We start from the raw sequence: 17,442 nt of genomic DNA, 5'->3' as shown, positions 1-17,442 counted from the left end.
TGCGGCTTGGATCCCGCGTTGCTGTGGCTGTGGCGTAGGCCAGTGGCTATGGCTCCAATTTGACCCTTGGCCTGGGAACCTCCATATGCCGCAGGAGCGGCCCAAGAAATGGCAAAAAGACAAAAAAAAAAAAAAGAAACACTGTACTTTCCTTCACCACAACCCAATGTCAGTAGATTGGCTTTGCTGCACATCAGACAAGCCAACTCAAGTTTGGTTCAGCAAAATTATTTGTCCAAAGCTCAGCTTATGACCCAAATAATGGTGCCTTCCTGAACCTCCAAACCCGGAAACTATCCCTGTCTCTCTTTCCCCCTCACAGCGCACATCTAAACTTTGAATTCAGTTGGTTCTACCTACACCAGAATTCAACCCCTCTCAATACTGTCATCCTATGGTATACTCCACCACTACCTCAAGCCAAAAGTTACAATTTCCTGCCTCCCTGCCTCCTGCCATCCATGCTGCACCCAGCAGGTAGGTGAGACTGAAGCGCAGCACACCCCACTCCTCAGCATGGCAGAAAGGACTCATCTTTTGGGTCTTCTGAGTCTCTGCATCTCTCATCCCACACTAGCCCTCAGTGTGTCCCCACCTCAGGCCACCACTCTTGCTTTTCCCTCTGCCCAGGGCACAGGCCCAGATTTTCAGACCGCAGTTCATTCACTCTCATTAGGTCTCAGTTCATCTAAACCCCCTCATTCTTCCCTGAGTACCCCAACTACAACTGCCCTTACTCCATGTTATTTCTTTAGCATACGTAACACTACTTGACATGGGGGTGTGTGTGTGTGTACACACTTGTATCCACATAGTAAATAATATATGTACACATGCCTGTTTAATGTGTGTCTTCCCCTGGTCTATAGGAAGCAACTTTATTCAGCTCATCTCTACGTCACCAGACTTTAAATAAATACTGGACACAAATATTTTTTCAATGAACTAACAAATTAATCCATGAATTAACTTAGGAACTTGTTTGTCTTGGTTCACAACTGAACAACTGTGTAATGTTTCTATCATCACAAACCCACAGGTATTAGCCATGAGACCAGAAGCTCCCAGAGCAAAGAGACTGTCCCCTGCACTCCTGTCCCCAACAAGAGTCCCCTGAGGGAGGAGCCATGTGCCAGGGTTGATGCAGACGGGCAGTTTCAACAGGGGACCTTCCTTAACCCTGAAGCCTTCATCTCCTATCTCTGAGCTAAGAATCTCTTTAACTTCCCTGAGAGAACATACCAACCAGTCTGGGAAGTTCCCACTTCCTGAATGGAGGTTGGGTGTTGATCTCACTGTAGCTCATCACTAGGCCATAAATCTTATCACCATTAATAACTAGCATTCACTGCGTATGAGCACTATCCGAAGCACTCAGCAGACCAAGTCTGATCCTAATACTCCTCGTAACAGCCCAGTGGGGCAAGTGGAGGAGGACCTAAGTGTGGCTACCAGCATAGACTCTGGAGCCAGGCTCCCTGGTATAAGTCCCAGCCCACCACATACCAGCTGCATGACCTTGGGCAGATCACACAATCTCTCTGCACATTTCTGCACCTATTTATAAGATGGGGGTAATGAATGTCAGCTCCCCTCACAAGATCACTCTGATGATTAACTGGATTATGTGCAGAGAACTCAGAACAAGGCCTGGCACACAGGAAGTGCCACACAGGTGTCGGCTCTTATAAATTTTTGCAGATGCAAGCGCTAGGGCACAGAAAAATCTACTGGGTTAAGTCACATGCTTTTTTTTTTAGTATATCGGGGAACCAGGATTTGAACTCAGGCTTTAGAGCCCCCAACTTCGATCACTGCACTAGACTGCCTCCCTCTGCAAGTGCACACACATACATCCAGGCTCAGAAACCCTCATGTCCATCCCCACCCAAGGAATTTCTCTAAAGCAGGGAATGTGTTAAACAGTAGAAAAATTACATCTTTATTTCCCCTAATTTTTAACATTTCTTCCGATTATGAATTTTTGCAACAGCAGTAGTAGAGCGGCAAGATGAATGTTCACCAAGAGAAACCAGATATTTTCGTATCACATCACAGTTGTGGCAAGTGTCACAAAATAGTGTTTACATTCATCACGACTTTGAACTTTAAAGTTCTAGGCTTCCCCCACTATCTAAAAGCACAGCATTCCTATAGACTCTTTCCTAAACTGAAATGGCATAAAGTGAAGAAGCAATTACCTTAGGATGCATCTTGCTAATGGATGCTCAAAATAAATTGAGATAAAGCACCAGTGTTTACAGACACGGTTCAAAGCTAAGGCCGGGACCTAATATGAAATGCCAAGTGTAGTTCAGGGAAAAGATGCTGAGCGGTGCCACTCTCACTGCTCGGATGCACGGCCTCTGTAAGGCTTGCTGAAAAACACGCTAAGTGCTATTTGCATTTTCTGCCTTTTTTTGTAAAAGGAAAATTCTTCTTCAGATTCCTTCTGGATAGTGAATACAGGTACAAATGTAGTGTAAAAATGGGGTGGCATAAAGCAAACTTTTAAAAAGCAGGGATATATCTGTATTGGACCACAACTGGGTGGCTTTATTTAATACAGTAATAAGGTACATGTTCCTTCAGCAAATGTTTTACTATATTGATTTACTATATTGATAAATGTACTTCAATGATCACTGATGGACTTTGTAATTCTTTGTATTTAAAGATCTTGTTCTGAGAAGGGGTCCACAGGCTTCACTAGATGCTAAAGGGTCCACGGCAAGAAAAGGGTGAAGGCACCTGCTTTAGAGGAGGGCGGATGCAAGGCGGCAGACGGGCGGCTCATCCCCTTCCTGCCCCAACGCATGGCACTGGGGCAGAAATCTCAAAGCAGAGAATAAGCACTGCACCTCACGTCCCACTAGGGTACCAGAGGGCCTTGCAAGAGCCTGGAGAGCGGCAGGGAACTAGCTCCAGAGTGTCACGCCACAGTGCTCAGCCTGACCCTCAAATACCTGCATGCCAATGAAGGTGACTCCAGAGAAACAAAAACAGTCAGGTGCTCCTGGAGCTTGTCTGGCTCATGTCCCCATTACTGCAATGTCTAACTTTCCCAGGCTGGTCCTCGCCTGAGCCTTACCTGCTATGGCTACGGCCCACCAGGTCTGCAGCTTCTCTTTTCTGGCATGGCCACCACCCTGGCCTCTTCAGAGAAAGGCCTTATCTCAGGCTAGGGAACAGCTACCACCGGGCTAGGGATGAGGGACCTGCAAAGTTGACAGCTGTAGGAATCGAAGCTGACTCTAAGACAAATGAAGACGAGAGGCCCTAAGAAGACAACTGTACTGACCAATGTACTGGATGCAGAATCTTCTAGAAGGAAAAGTGAAGAACCAATGTGAAGGAAAAACATACTGATCCACTTCTCCTTTGCTAGCCCCACTCTGTCCATATCTAGCTCCACTAGGGAGTCAGCACAAATAGAGGGGCTATAGGGTTCCAGAGGGGAGAAGACCTGCAACTCAAAAAGTAGATGCTGGCGGAGTTCCCACTGAGGAGCAGTGGGTTAAGGATCTTGCATTGTCTCTGAGGTGGCGTGGATTCAATCCCCGGCCCAAGAATTTTTATATGCCACAGGTGTGGCCAAAAAAAGGGGGGGGGGGAGAGTAGCTATTGGGGAAAACTCTAGGAGAAAAGACCAAGCTATATGTCCATAACATTCTGATGGACATAACCTCCTGTCCGACCTTCCTGCTCCAGCCCAGTCATCAGCCACTTCGAGGAAGGTTGTACTGATGAAATCACCTGCCCCCCCAAAGGCCTTAAGCTTCCTTCACCTGTTCCCCTTTCCCCAGGTTCACAAGGTCCTGCAATTTCTGCTTTGGTAAGAAGCTCCTGCCATGTAAAGGACTGGTGTCATGCACACTATCATGGATTTTGAATTTGAAAGTCACCACAAATTGAAAAATGATGGCAAAGAATTGCCCTTCCTTCTGTTCCTGGGTAAATTGTGCCATCGTGCCCTTCCTAGGCAGAAGGACCAAATAGTTGAGAGGGAAAACTAACTAAAACTCTTCCTGATGCCAGTCTTGCTGGTAAAGAGGACAGACCTGGAGACCCAGGCAGCAATCATCAATGGATACTCAAAACCACCAGGACAAAGGCTGACTGGAGAACATCACAATGGCTAGGTCGGACTAATGGTCCAGAACCCACCACGTAATCTCAGCAAGTGCGCCTCCTGAGGCCAAGAGTGGAGCCAGCCTCCTCAGGCAGAAGAACTTCTGCAGGAGGCAGGGCCTGGGGAGCAGGCCTTCCAGACCCAGCAACTAGTGCCCAGGGGCTGCAGAATTAGGGTGAAGGGCACCCTGAGGAACCCAACAGCCACAATGCAGGAGGTTCCCAAGGACAAATGACTCAGCTCCTCCATCAGGTAAGGGTATGAAACAAAGGAAGAGGGAACTGTCACCATGGGAGACCTAACAGCCGGGCGCAGTATGGGAGGGGGCCCTGTTTGGTCCGGACTCATCAGCCACCTATGAAAAGAGAGTTCAGCGATTGGGGGGAGGTCGACAATGGACTGGATACGGACTGGATGATTATTAAGGAACTGCTGATTCTGTCTGAGTGGCACAGGCTCATGGTCACGTTTTTTAAAAAGCACCCACATCTGTTAGAGATGGTTGGGAACAGTACTGAAGCATTTAGGGAGCAGTGACTCATCTATACTCTCCTTCTGATCCCACTTGAGACTAACAGTGCCTTTCTCTTAACTTCCTGTGGAGGCCAGGGGGAGGCCTTGGGCCAGGACACAGGCTTTTTCTCCTTGGCCTCCAACTGAGCCCTACTCCTGGTCTCATCCCTGAGCCTTGTGCAGATCGTAGCTTCAGCACAAGGCCTGGCACGTGAGATCCTGACAGCCCATCCCGACATTCACAATGTCTCAGAGGCACAGGGAACTGGCGGGGGAAACCCCATCCAACCAGAGGAGGCCTCGGTCAGGCTCAAAACACTTCCCAACTGTCTGTCAGAATAAGAAAGGGAGTGTCCAGGTGTCCAAGCTTACATCTTGGGGAAATGAAATAGCCACAGAAACAGAGGGGGATGGCGATCAACACCACAAACACACACAAATGAAATGCACAGAGAAGTTAAAGGGAAGGTGATTGGGGGGGGGAGGGTGATAACATGTATACAGGGCCTTGAATGTCGGGCAGGAAGGAGGCTAGGAGGCGGGCAGAGAGACCATCCAGGTGGGAGAAGAGAATACACAGATGCCCAGGGCTGGATGGTTGAAGACAGGCAGAAAGGTGCTGCGGAGCAGATAGGAGGATGCCCCAGATGTCACGCTCAAGAGCTGCAACTTCACTCTGGGCCCGAAAGAGCACTACAGTGTTGCGCACAAGGAGAAGACCCTTGGCTGCTGGGCTGCAGGAAGAACACAGGACAGCAGGGAGACAGGTGAGGCGGCAGAGCCTGACACCAAGCCAGCCAACCCAGGCGACTCCTTGTGCCTTAGCAGGTCTTTCTCATCCTTGGCATTGCGGCTTTTAAAAAACCTGTAGCAGCTATGCTAACAGGCCAGAGGAGAGGCCTAAACTAAGACAGGAGCAATGGGGAAGGTACGAGGGGCTAGGAGCACCCTCCTCCAAGTCCTCCTCTTTGTCCCCTGCAGTGGCACTCAGGCAGAGCCACTCTGCCTGTGCTCTCGATGCTTACTGATGGCATGAATGTTCCTCACCTTTTATCCCCCACAACCTGGGGACAGGGCCTAATACATGGAACACCTTCCAATCTGCTGGATAAACGTGATGGCACCGGCAGGGCTTAGCTTCAGTCCCAAAATAAGTTGAAAAAAAAATGATTTTAAGGGAATAATAGAAAAACCCCAATAGGTTGGAAGACAAGAGACCCAGGTTCTAGTCCTAGATCTGACTTACAGAGAGGCTTGCAACCAGTCATTTCACCTCCATTAAAGAGGAGGGGGTGATAAAATAAGCCAGTTAGGTACAGAGAAAGATGCCAACTAAAACTGTTCTTACTCAGAGTTTGAAGAGCTGGAAAAGCCTTGTCCCCAGAGGCTCACCCTCCTCTCCAAAGCCAAAGCCCCTCCTCGGCCGTCCTCCCCACACTCCATCACAGGAGGTGTGTGGGCCACAGGCCAATCCCTTAGGCTCCCAACACTCAGGAGCTAACCCTGCCTCTGATTTGGTATCACCGGCAGAACTGCAAGCCAGACTCAAGTGCAGGAGAGACAGTGCTTCTTATCAGGCCAGATGATTCTTATCACTTACTCTGGCTCCTGGCTGCCACCAATAGTCCTCCTCGGAACCCAGAAATGTCCTTTCATTAGTTACCTTGCCTCTGTGGACATGGCTTGCTCAGCTCACCTCAGATCCCGACCAGGCCCAGGCTCCCACTCTCCTGGACACAAATACTTCATTCCTCCTCATGCTGGAGGCTCCAAGGTCTGTTCCTGTCAGCCTGCCTCAGAGGCCGGGGACCCATGCCTGCTCGGGGACAAGTCTAACCACACAGCAGTAGGAAGTACGCACAGCTGAAAGCACGATGTAGGGGAAAAGCACTGGCCTTGGAGGTCAGAAATCTGGCTGCCACTAGCAAGTCGCTTGACCTTGGAAAGGTCATTCCACGCCTGAGACCCCAGTCTCCGCATCAGTAAAAATGGGGGTCACTCTGCCTGCCCTCAGGGAAAAATGAAATGAGGTGACGCTGGGAAAAGTAGGCCAACCCACATGGCAAGATTTGGGTTTACTGTCTGTCGGGGCCTTTTATGAGCTGTCATCTGCCCCGCGGGAGTGAGGCGACCCAGGAGCAAAGAGCGATGACCTTGCTCAGGAGGAAAAAGAAAACCAGCAGGTGGACCTCTTCCAGGGAGTCTTTGGCAGATGGGGGGATAAGGAAGAAATTCTAAAAAAAAAAAAAAGAAATTCTATTTCATCTACAGCCCCCTCCCCAGTTTGCTCCTAAGCCCACATTGACCCCAAACAGGAGTCTTGAGTCACGGAGGACAAAACTATGCAGCGGCTGTCCTCGGGCCAGGGGCTCGGTCCAGGCTCAGAGCAGGTGGAAACAAGCAATAACATCCTATGTGGGGAAGGCAGACTGACAGCAGGCACAGACGTGTGTGTGTGTGTGTGTGTGTGTGTGTGTGTGTGTGTGTGTGTGTGTGTGAAGAAGGCGAACAAAGAGGGAGGGGAGAAGACAATCGGTAATGCACTGGCTTTTCAGAGCATGTAAGAACTGCTAATGCTGTCTGCCTCTGAAGAGAGCGGCTGGGTGACTCGAGGCTGGGGCAAGGGAGATTCTTCGCTGTGTACCCTCTGTATCTTTAGAGTTTTGAACCAGGTGAACTACTCAAAAATAAACAAGTGAAGCAAGTCAGGCCTGTTTTGCTGAGAGAGGCACATAGGAAACTAAGCTTGGCTCCCCTCCACTCCCTCTCCTGGCCCAGCCCCACCACACTTACCTTCCCTTCCCCAGGGCCAGTCTCCCTCCCATAAACTCACTCAGCCCCCACCGCACCCCAACGTGGCATTCAAGGTCCTGCCTCCTACAGGAAGCCCACCCTGATCATCCAACCCTAGTGACCTGGCCCTTCTTCCGACCCATTCCTTCCCTTCCTCATACTTTGCGTATCATCCTTCTTGGGTTAAATTCTACCTCAAACATATTTTCACCCTTCTAAGGAAAGGGCTACCTATTTATTTTCTTTCTATTATTTCCTCCAAAGCCCTGACCTAGGCACAGTGGTGGCCAAGTAAGTGCTCCCTAGATGTCGAACAAAAGAAAGAGAGAAAAGCACACCGCTGCGGGACTGTAGGATGGCTCAGTGTTCTGTCGCAGTAAAACACGCATGTGATTTCTTGGGAAAGGTCAGGAGTCTCGTATCTGCTGAGGCTCCCAAGCCCTGCTACAATGCACAAGCCAATGGGAGCAAATCTCCCTGGGGCGGGAGTGGCGGGAGGGTGCCCAGAGACCAGGGGAGAGATTTCCAAGCCTCCCCCGGCTCCTGAGAGACAGTTTAGTGGCAGTGATACCCTCCTTCCCAAAGTACCCAGCATGTTGCAAGTACTCCATCCCCTAAGACAGATAAGACCAGACATGGAGCTGATGACTAAATGCACTTCCCTCAATCAGCCAAGGTCACACACAGGAGAAGCGGTTATGCTTACGGAGCGAGCCCCCAAGGCTAACCACAGAGATTGGCTTTGGGGAGGAGGGAGGAACCCTCAGGGGGCCAGCTGCTAAGCACCGGGTTCCAGGCAAAGCTGAACCATGGGAGACACGGGGAAGACTCAGGTGGGCGGGACAGCGTGGCAGCAAAGAGCCCAGGATCTGGAGCCAGGCTGTCTGGGTACAATCCTAACTGCCATGTGCTGCTTGCCTTTAGAAAAATGGGAGTTCCTGCTGTGGCTCAGCGGTCACGAACCCAACTAGGAACCATGAGGTTGCGGGTTCCATCCCTGGCCTCGCTGAGTGGGGCAAGGATTGGGCATTGCTGTGAGCTGTGGTGTAGGTCAGCAGCTGCAGCTCCAATTCGACCCCTAGCCTGGGAATTCCACATGCTGCATGTGTGGCCCTAAAAGAAAAAAGAAAGAACGGAAGAACGGAAGAAAGAAAGAAAGAAAGGGAGGAAGGAGGGAGTGGAAGGGAGGAAGGAAAGGAGAGGGAGGGAAGAAGGAGGGAAGGAGGAGGGAGGGGAAGGTCATCTCACCTCTCTGCCCTCAGTTTCCTCACTTGTTAACCACGGTAACATACCTACATCTAGGGGTTGCTATAAGTGTATGTAAGTCAAGTCCCAAGGACAGTGCCAGCACCTTTCGGGCTTAATAAACGGCATGCTAGATCAATACACTAATGACAATGCTTGGAAACAGTGCTACACGCTATTGGTACGGAACTCAGAGAAGTGGGGTGGCAGACGGGATCTCTGATGGCCAGGCTGATGGGCCTGGTGTACATCCCCCTCCCTAAGGAGGCCTTCCCTGACCGGAGCTGAGCCCAGCAGTTCTGTCTGCTCTGGACATCTCCCTAGCTCCCTGGCTAGGCCCCCAAACATGGCACCTGCTGTGGCCCATCCTCCTAATAAGACTGCACCCTCCAGGCATGCAGGCTGGGGTGCCCGTGTCCTCCCCTCCTTTGAGCCCCCCACCCAACCTGTGGCCGCCCTCGGCCTGTGCCCAGGCAGAAAGGCCTGTGGATTAGACTGTTTCTGCAGGTCTCAGATAAGCCCCAGGGCCTCCTCTCCCAGCCCAGCTGAAAAGTCCCTCTCTCCCTAAAAGCTCCCCAGGCACTTTCAACAGAAACCTTGTGATGTACACTCAGGGCCCCAAATGCCATCTCTTCTTCATTCTACAGCTCTTCAGGCTGCCAGGGCCTAAGAGGAACCACAGGGAGCCCCACCTCCCTAATTGCTGAGTGGCGGAGAGCCTGTCACAGTCCCTCCCCAGCCTCAATTTCCGCACTTCTAAGCACTCCTCAGGGCTCTGACCTTAGAATTCCGTGATTAAGGGTTGTGCTTCCCCTCCCTCTCCCGGGGTCTGCTGAAGGTTAAAGTGATAAAAGCCCTCCCAGCAGCTCTGCAGCGCTGCCTCCTGGGAGCCGAGTTTGCTTATTATGCTTCCTGAGGAGAGACCTGAGCCCACCCCACAACCACGGGCCTCGGCAAGACCTGCGAGCCCAGTTCCCGAGGAAGGAAAGAACCTAAAGGAGCCTCGGCCAGCTCAGTACGAGCGAAACCCTCAGACTCTTCCTTGACAGGACTGCCAGGTGCATGACAGACCCACACTGGGGACTTCTGTTTATTACTTGGCTGTGGGGAAGGGCAGGGCCTCTTGATGACCACACCATTTTGCGGAGGACTGGCCCTGCACAGGAAAAAAAAAAAAAAAGGGTACTGATTCCCAGAGAGCACAGAGAGCTCCCATCATTGTGTTGATTATCTGTCCCTGCCCAGGGTGGGAAGGCAAGGGAAACATCTGGCCGAGGCCAGACCAGCCATTTAGCATCACAATACTAGGGTGGCAGCAAGAACAAGAGGGCAGGCAGCCCCCAAGAAAAGAAAGGGGCAGCCCTCAAGGTCGCCGCCCATCCCTGGCTGCCTGCAGGGAGGGGAGAACGGGGCCAGATGCGGAAGGAAGGGGAAGCTGCCATGCTGGCCAGGAGGAGCCGCCCAGGCTGACTTCCTAGCCTTCCCCACTCCCCCAGACGCTGCCACCCCAGCAACCCCAAATAAAAACCGCCCCATAACTCAGGGAGATGGAGCCTCCTGCGTCCTTATGGGCTTTTAAGTACAGCCACACCCTTCCTGGCAGCCAGAGCAGATGTCCCCAGCAGCCCCGCAGGCTTCCACCCCAGGCCTGGGGTTGCAGCAGGAGCCAGAGCCGAGGACCCTCGTGGCCTCAGCTGCTTCCTGAGGAGCAGTCACAGCTGGAAACCAGCAGAGAGGCTACCTACAACACTAACACACAGGCCACATGGAGGCCTTCAGAGACCATGCCCCAAACCCACCTTCTTCGTAGAGGTCTCGGGTGACTGTGGCCAGCCAGGCAGAAGGCTCTGGTCTCTAACCTAAGTCCTCCTGGGCCACAGGCCGCCCAGAGGCCCCCATAAAATCAATGGCACAGGTCTGAACAGGGCTGAAAGATCCTCCCAAGGAGCTACAGTTGCAGCCTGTCCATAGATCTTTTTTTTTTTTAACCCAAGACTTAGCCTTACCCAGGGGCCAGACTCTAACCATCTATCCAACAGGCCCAGGATGGGGGTCTCTTTACAGAAGAGACTGTTTTACTCCATACAGAGCACCCACTGGGGAGTACTAGGGATGGTGCTGGGGTAAAAACCAGAAAGGACACATCTCAGAAGCTAAAGAAGCATCTCTTGGGACTTTTAGACCCATAATGATCCATATGTATGGTTTTACTGAGGAGAAAGGGTTATAATCAGTTTCTTTGTATGTTATAGTAAATTCTGCTTTGACAATTTTCTCTTCAATCAGTTGGAAGCCTCCGGAAATCCCACACCTCAAAGAGCACCCTACTGACAAAGGAGCTTCAGGGGCTGTTGAGGCACCTAGCACCCCAGCCCCCATCATCACATGCGGAGGACTCTGAGAGTAACTCAACACTTGGAAAAGCTTGCCGTGTGTCTGGAATGATACTAAAGCTTTTACAGATGCTGTCTTATTTCATTTGTACAACGCTATGGTTGTTATCATGCCTGGCCTTCTTAAAAACAAGGAGACAGGTTAAGTAACTTGGCTGCTAGTGAATGATCGAGCTGAGAATGAAACCTCCGTCTCCATGTTCTTTAACACTATGCTGCCCTGCCCCAGAGGGAGCTGCAGAGCTGCAAGCTGACCCGAGCCTGGCTTCAGAACTACAGAGGTCTCCCAAGACAGCCTCCATTCTCCAACCTCCAGCAGCAAAGAGAATGGTGGATGGCTGTGAAGAGCCAGCTCACTTCATCAGGAACTCTCATACTTCTTTGAGTACCTGGGCCACCCACAGACCTGGGGCTTTCTCAGGCTCCCATCACATGAGATAGGCTCCTCTAGAACAAGGGACATCTCCCAGCCATAGCGACCAGCCACCAAAACCTCCCTCCATCTGCTGTTCGCTGACCATCAACCATGCCCAGGAACCACACTAGGTGCTTTAACTGCATACTCATTTCATCCCTTACATCATCCTTGTGAAGGTATAAATTAGCCCCATTTTACAGATGAGGAAACTGAGGAACAAAGGGATTACATGACTGGCCACAAGGCGGCAGGTGTGGGAAGGGAACCTTCAACTCCACCAGGCCCCTCTTCTTAACCAGGAGACTGCCTTTCCCCAGTTCAGTCTTGGCAACTCACTGCTGTCATCTGCTCTCCCTGAGACCACGACAGCTGGTTCCTGGAGTTAAAGAGTGGGTACTGTTCTTTGCCACCACTATCCAAAGCTGAGGAGGGCACACCCCAGTCCTCTCCCCACTGGAAAATGTGCAGACTCACTGTCTGAGCAGCTCAGGCCAAGGTGCTCCAGGAAAGGCCACCAAGAGTGGCCATTAGAGCCAGAGGCGGAAGGTGTAGACCAGAGCAGGGCAGCAGCCCTCACCCTCTATCAGTGGCCATGTCCAGTAAACTAAAGGATCAGGCTGATTTCATAGATTTTTCTGCTGCCCACCACAAGTCCCCCTCCTCCTGCCCCCTCCAGTTTCTATAAATAACCCAGGTCAGTGCATCAGAGGAAAGGCAGCTAGGTGGGTGTGGAAAGATCCTGGTGGAAAACATGACTTCTATAAAGTAAATTAAGGCTCCCATTCAGATCAAGGGGTGCTAAGTCAAATTCTCCAAGAGGGACTGTCCTTGGCTGAAAACAGGCGCACGTGGGCCTTCAGGCAGACGGCTCAGTTAAGGAAGATCCAGAGCCCAGAGGAAAGCAAGAGCAGGAACTGAAAAAAATCCACACCCTCCCCCCAATCCTGCAAATCAATGACCTCACAGAAGCCCTTCCCCACAAGTCTAAAGACTTTTGTTTGCCCCCCAGTCTCCCTCTTGCCTCCCCTCTAGTCTCCCCCTCCCCCTGCTCCCTGCCCCAGATGTGTTATTTGCCAGCCTGCTCAGAGTAGCTGAGAGATGGAGATTCAAGAACTGGGAAAGACAGGGGAGGAATGAAATTGGGAACAGGAGGCTCTTTGGAAAAAGGGCTAAGAGAGCCAGAGGAGAGCCTTCTGCCCACCCGCAACCTCCTTGGGCTCCCTGAGCCAGGCAGGAGGGAAAGGACAGAAAAGAAGAGGAAAAAACAAAACAAGGGCCAAACTACACCACAGGATCCCACACCCAGCAACCAAATAGCAAGTCATGAGGGAAGGAGAGAAAGCCAGGGGAGGGGGAGAGGGAGCTAGGTCACAGCCCTGCTGGGACCTGCCCTGTGCTAATCTGCTTCCCACCCCAGCCCCAAAGGGCCATGAAGGCCCTCTCTACCCACATTTTTTAAATGTTCAAGGTCAGACAGATCCTTTTCTATCCCAATCCTGCTTTCATTTGGGTCTGTAGCAGGCTCGTCCTTCTCCAGCAAAGCTTCCTAGATTTACTCAGCTGAATGCCTTGGGCAAATCTTTCCAGCACCACTACACACACTGGGTACACTCCTGCTTCCAACCCCTTACCCTCCCTATTGAGGGCCCCACAGGGTCTAGGGGTGGCATCACCTCAGTTAACCACTTGAGTGATCCACAGCAGGTTGTCAGCCCTGGGGACTGGCTTCCAGAACCTGCCCAAGCCCAAAACAGGAAATGAGGCTCCAAGTCTGAAGCCTTGATCTTAACACAGGGAAAGTTAAACGCTGCCAAAATAAATGATTTTTTTAAAAACCTACTGGTAAACCCACTGGCCCTTCTAGGTAAACGTGACTGGGCGATGACCTCCTGCTGTGCATGAACCACAGGCTGCTCCACCCCCAACAGGAGGCTTGAAACCGACTAAAGGGTTTCCTCCCTTTCCTTAGAGGTTCTCCTGCTCTCAGACGGGGACACAGAGGGCCAGACAAGAGGGCGTCTCTAAGCAGCAGAGGGCATCCAAGTACCAGGCAAGAAGCAGATGCCCTCTGCAGTCTCTAGATCTGGTGGGGCGCTTCCGTTCAATCTTGCCCTCCAGGACAACCCAGCACCTTCCTTCCCCAACAGGGCGAGGCAGTGCCTCTCCGCTCCCCTGCGGGCCTGGCTTAGAACAGGCAATTCGCCTCTCCTTCCAGGAAAGTGAGACAAGCCCATAGGCCCTAGGAATGGCCCCAAGATCCTCCTTGAGGTTCCCGCAGTCCACGCATCTCTGGATTCCTCTCCTAACTTTACTTGGCAATCTACCCCTAACAGTAGACCACCATTCTCACCTACCCCAGGCCTCTCAAGGACCCACCAGGGGCCAAGCACTGACCAGCGCAAATTTGGCGATCTCAAGGGGACCCGGATATGCGAAGAATCAACTTGTCCGTTCACGCCCTTGAGCGCGAGGCAGAAGGGCGCACCGCCCGGGCAGAGATTCGGGGTCCTGCGTCCTCCAGCCCCGCCCGGCGAGGCCTTTAACCGTTTCCGCGTCCCCGCGCCCCTCACTCACTGAGTGTGCTGGGCGCGGCCTGCGCCGAAGACCTCGTCCAGCGCCACCGTGGCCTGGCCTAGGAACTTGTCGACGCCGATGAGCGAGCGGTGCATGGTGGTGAGTACCAGCTGGCAGGCGGCTGCAGAGCCCGTGGCCCAGGGCGCTGGGCCCGCGTCCGCCTCCTGCGCCCGCAGGAGGCCGTCCAGGGCGCCGGGCGGCAGCTCGAAGGAGCATTCCTCGCGCCACTCGGGGCAGCCCGGCGTCTTCTCCACCACCGACGTACTGTACTTCTCGCGGCCCACCTGGATCACCGTGTACGCGTCGCTGGTGCTGCCCGCGCCCGAGCTCTTGCCCCGCAGCCCGCGGGCCCGCAGCACCGTCACCTGGACGTGCGTGGGTAGCCAGCGGGAGGGCCCCGCCGCCGGCTCGGCGCCCCGCACCAGGGCCATGGCGGGGGAAGCGGCGAGCGAGGGCTGGCCGAACCCGGCGTAGACACCCGGACAAAATGAGAAACTGGGCAGCGGCAGAGGGCAGTGAGGAGCCGGGTCCAAGCGCCGCTGCCGCCCTCACACCCGGCCGCCGCCGCAGCTGCGGGCTAGGCTGGGCCGAGCCGGCCGCCGCCTCCCCGCCTCCCTGGCAGCCGGCCGCGCCGCGACGTCAGCGCCCCGCCTCCCGCCCCGCCCAGCGGCCGGTGACCCGCGACTCGCGACTCGGACCGGGACCCGCGCGGTGGTGCGGCAGAGCTGGGGGACACGGACCACCACGCCCTCGCCCCGCAGCCGCAGACCCTCCAGGAGCTGGAGGGCCGCGGGGCGCTTTGCGAACCGGGGGCGGGGCGCGCGGCCTCCGCAGAGAGGGGGGCGGAGCTCCGGCGTTGGTCCCGCCCCCTACTGGGGGCGCCAGGGAAACCCTGCCTCGCCTGGGGGCTCCACTGCACCCTCAGCGGGGTACGAAATGCCCGCTCCGCGTCTCCTGGCCAATCCCCACTCTTCCTTCAAGACGTCCAAGCTCCGGAAAGCCCTCGCCCTCAAACTGCCCCGCCCCTCCCGGGATGGTCATCCCCTTGACGCTGGCTAGTGGGCGTGTTGCGGACCCGGGCTGCCCCTCGCAACTCGAGTGGCTCTCTCCCTCTTCCAGCCTGCCCTTTCGGGGAAAGATGCCCGGTGGAACCAGAAGCGGTTTCCGCTACGCCACATGATGGCCCCGCGTCAGAAAACTTAAAGCGGGTGAGCTGCCGCTGTCTCCCACCTCCCCGCGCCAAAGGCGGCCAGAACCCGGCGCGGGAGTCCACGAAGCTGGGCTCGCCCTCGGCGGACACTGCGGCGCAGAGCAGAGTGATGAATAAATGACTAACCACATCAATATTTAAGCTTTCACCCGGAGCGCTGGGGCTCGTGCGTCACGAGTTGGCAGAAATTCTAGGCTCTGGTGGGGGTGTAAGTAGGCACTTACATCTATTAAGTGCCTACTATGTGCAAAGCCGCGGGTGTTGCTTGCGCTTGGTTTATTGGTAAGAATGATAACGATGGTTAATAATCACAGATCCTGAATTTCAGCCAGTGCTGGTTCGTGTGCTTTATATGCTGTACCTCATTTTACACCCAAAGCAACTCTGGGGGTGAGTATGGATTTTATCCATATTTTCGAGAAGATAAAGTTGCAGCTTAGAGAAAGTAACCTGCTCAAGATCCGTAGCTGCCAGAGGTGGGAAAATTTGTGCTTTTTTTTTTTTTTTAACTTTCAGTGCCTATATTAAAAGTAATGTTTTTAAAATAACATATAACATACAGATTTTTTTAAAAATCAGGACAGAAAGGCTTATGATGAAAAGCAAAAAACTCCCTCTCTACCCCTCACTCCAGGGATAACCACTTACAGCCATTTGTATTTAAGGCCTGGTGGTTGCCTCCATATGTCTACATAAAATGCTTACATAGCTGTCTTGCTTTATCGGGACTTTATCTATTGTCTTCCTGCTATGATGGATAATGATTTAGCTCACACCCACTTCCCTCCCTCAATCTTGTGTAGTTATGCTTTTTTTTTTTTTTCAAGTTCTTCTCTTGGATGTATTGATAGCGGAAACCTTTATTTCTTCCTGGGGAGAAAACCTCTTGAGTTTTTATGCTGTGGGAGGAGGATGCCAAAATCCCCACTTTCCAGGCCATGTCCTCTACCAGGAATATGGTCGTAGGTGAGACCCACAGGTTCGTATGTACTACAGGCTTCTTGACAGTCTTCCACCTTAATTGTGATCAGAATAGGGTGGTGGAGTCCTTGGCACTGCGCCCTGTAGCCCAACATCCCTGTGGACAGCACCTAAGTTTGGAGACAGCTAGATCTGCCTTTGGATCTTGGCTCTCTGCCCCTTAATAACAGTGAGATTTGAAGATTAAGGCAGCTCTCCTAACCTCCTCAGCCCTTATTTCCTCATCTAGAAAATGGGGATAAGATTCCTACTTCAAACAATTGCAGAGAAGATTACATGAAAAAAATAGTTGTCAAAGATGGTAATGCAGTGGAGACCATCACAAATGATCTCAAGGCATCTGAACATCATATGCATTTTTTCCTGATTATAAAAGTAATTTGGAAAATACAGAAATATAAAGAAGGAAATAAAAATGGGTTAGAATCTCACCATTCAGAAATAGACACTGTTAACAATACATTGTATTTCTTTCCAGTCTTTTCTCTATGCTATATGTTGTTGTTTTGTATGCATCATGGTTGAGACAACTGTAGTGCAGTGGTTAAGCCTGTGGATTGTGGAGTCCTGGTTCTATCATTTACTTTATGTATGTTATCTCATTTACCCCTGAAGACAACCATTTAAGGCAGCTGCTATTGCTATTCTCAGTTTCACTGATGAGGAAACTAAAGCAGAGAGAGCTTGGATAATTTTTCCCAAGTTTCTATCTGGAAAATTGCAGAGACTGGACTTGAACTTCAGGTCCAGGTGACTCTACGGCCTATGGTACTCCACCCTCACACTTGCTTGTTGGTCATCTAAGCCCTACATCATTTGAAATCAGGAAAGCAGGAAGTGTTGTCATATCTATTTTACAGATGAAGAAATTGAGGTCTAAAAGAGGTTAACAGACTTACCCAAGGTTACAGAGTCAGGATGAAGCCCCTACTCTAAGAATGGATTCCCCAAAGCCTTTGCAAATGATGATATGGTTACCAGACCACAGCTAACATATATTTGTCACTGTCCTTTAATGGTTGTTTCCTCTGTTTCTTAGCTCTCCAACAGGACCAACTCCCTCCTCCCACCCAACTCCCTCCCCCTCCCCCTTCCCCCGTAGGGCAGCAAGACTCCCCAAAAGGGCAAGAGAGAACTCCTGCCCTCCTTCCCCCTGCCCTGGAGGGCACAGTTTGGCAAGCTC

The 17,442-nt window shown here is 52.2% G+C and overlaps 1 protein-coding gene across 3 annotated transcripts in view; it reads right to left on the bottom strand.

Moving 5' to 3' along the window:
• The window catches only part of RAB11FIP5 (RAB11 family interacting protein 5), a 42,315-nt gene extending 27,579 nt beyond the window's left edge, over positions 1 to 14,736 (bottom strand). Inside the window, exon 1 of one of the 3 annotated variants that reach the window (XM_047781781.1) lies at positions 14,069 to 14,736. In XM_047781781.1, coding sequence (XP_047637737.1) covers positions 14,069 to 14,499 — 431 coding nt within the window. In that variant the 5' untranslated portion in view covers positions 14,500 to 14,736. The remainder of the gene's footprint in view (positions 1 to 14,068) is intronic. The other 2 variants (XM_047781778.1, XM_047781779.1) reach the window with 2 other exon arrangements.
• Between the last annotated feature and the right edge of the window lie 2,706 nt (positions 14,737 to 17,442).

This window comes from Phacochoerus africanus, chromosome 5, assembly GCF_016906955.1.
Source record: "Phacochoerus africanus isolate WHEZ1 chromosome 5, ROS_Pafr_v1, whole genome shotgun sequence".
Lineage (NCBI taxonomy): Eukaryota > Metazoa > Chordata > Mammalia > Artiodactyla > Suidae > Phacochoerus > Phacochoerus africanus.
The sequence above is the reverse complement of the archived record's forward strand: the minus strand, read 5'-3'. Positions and strand labels throughout refer to the sequence as shown.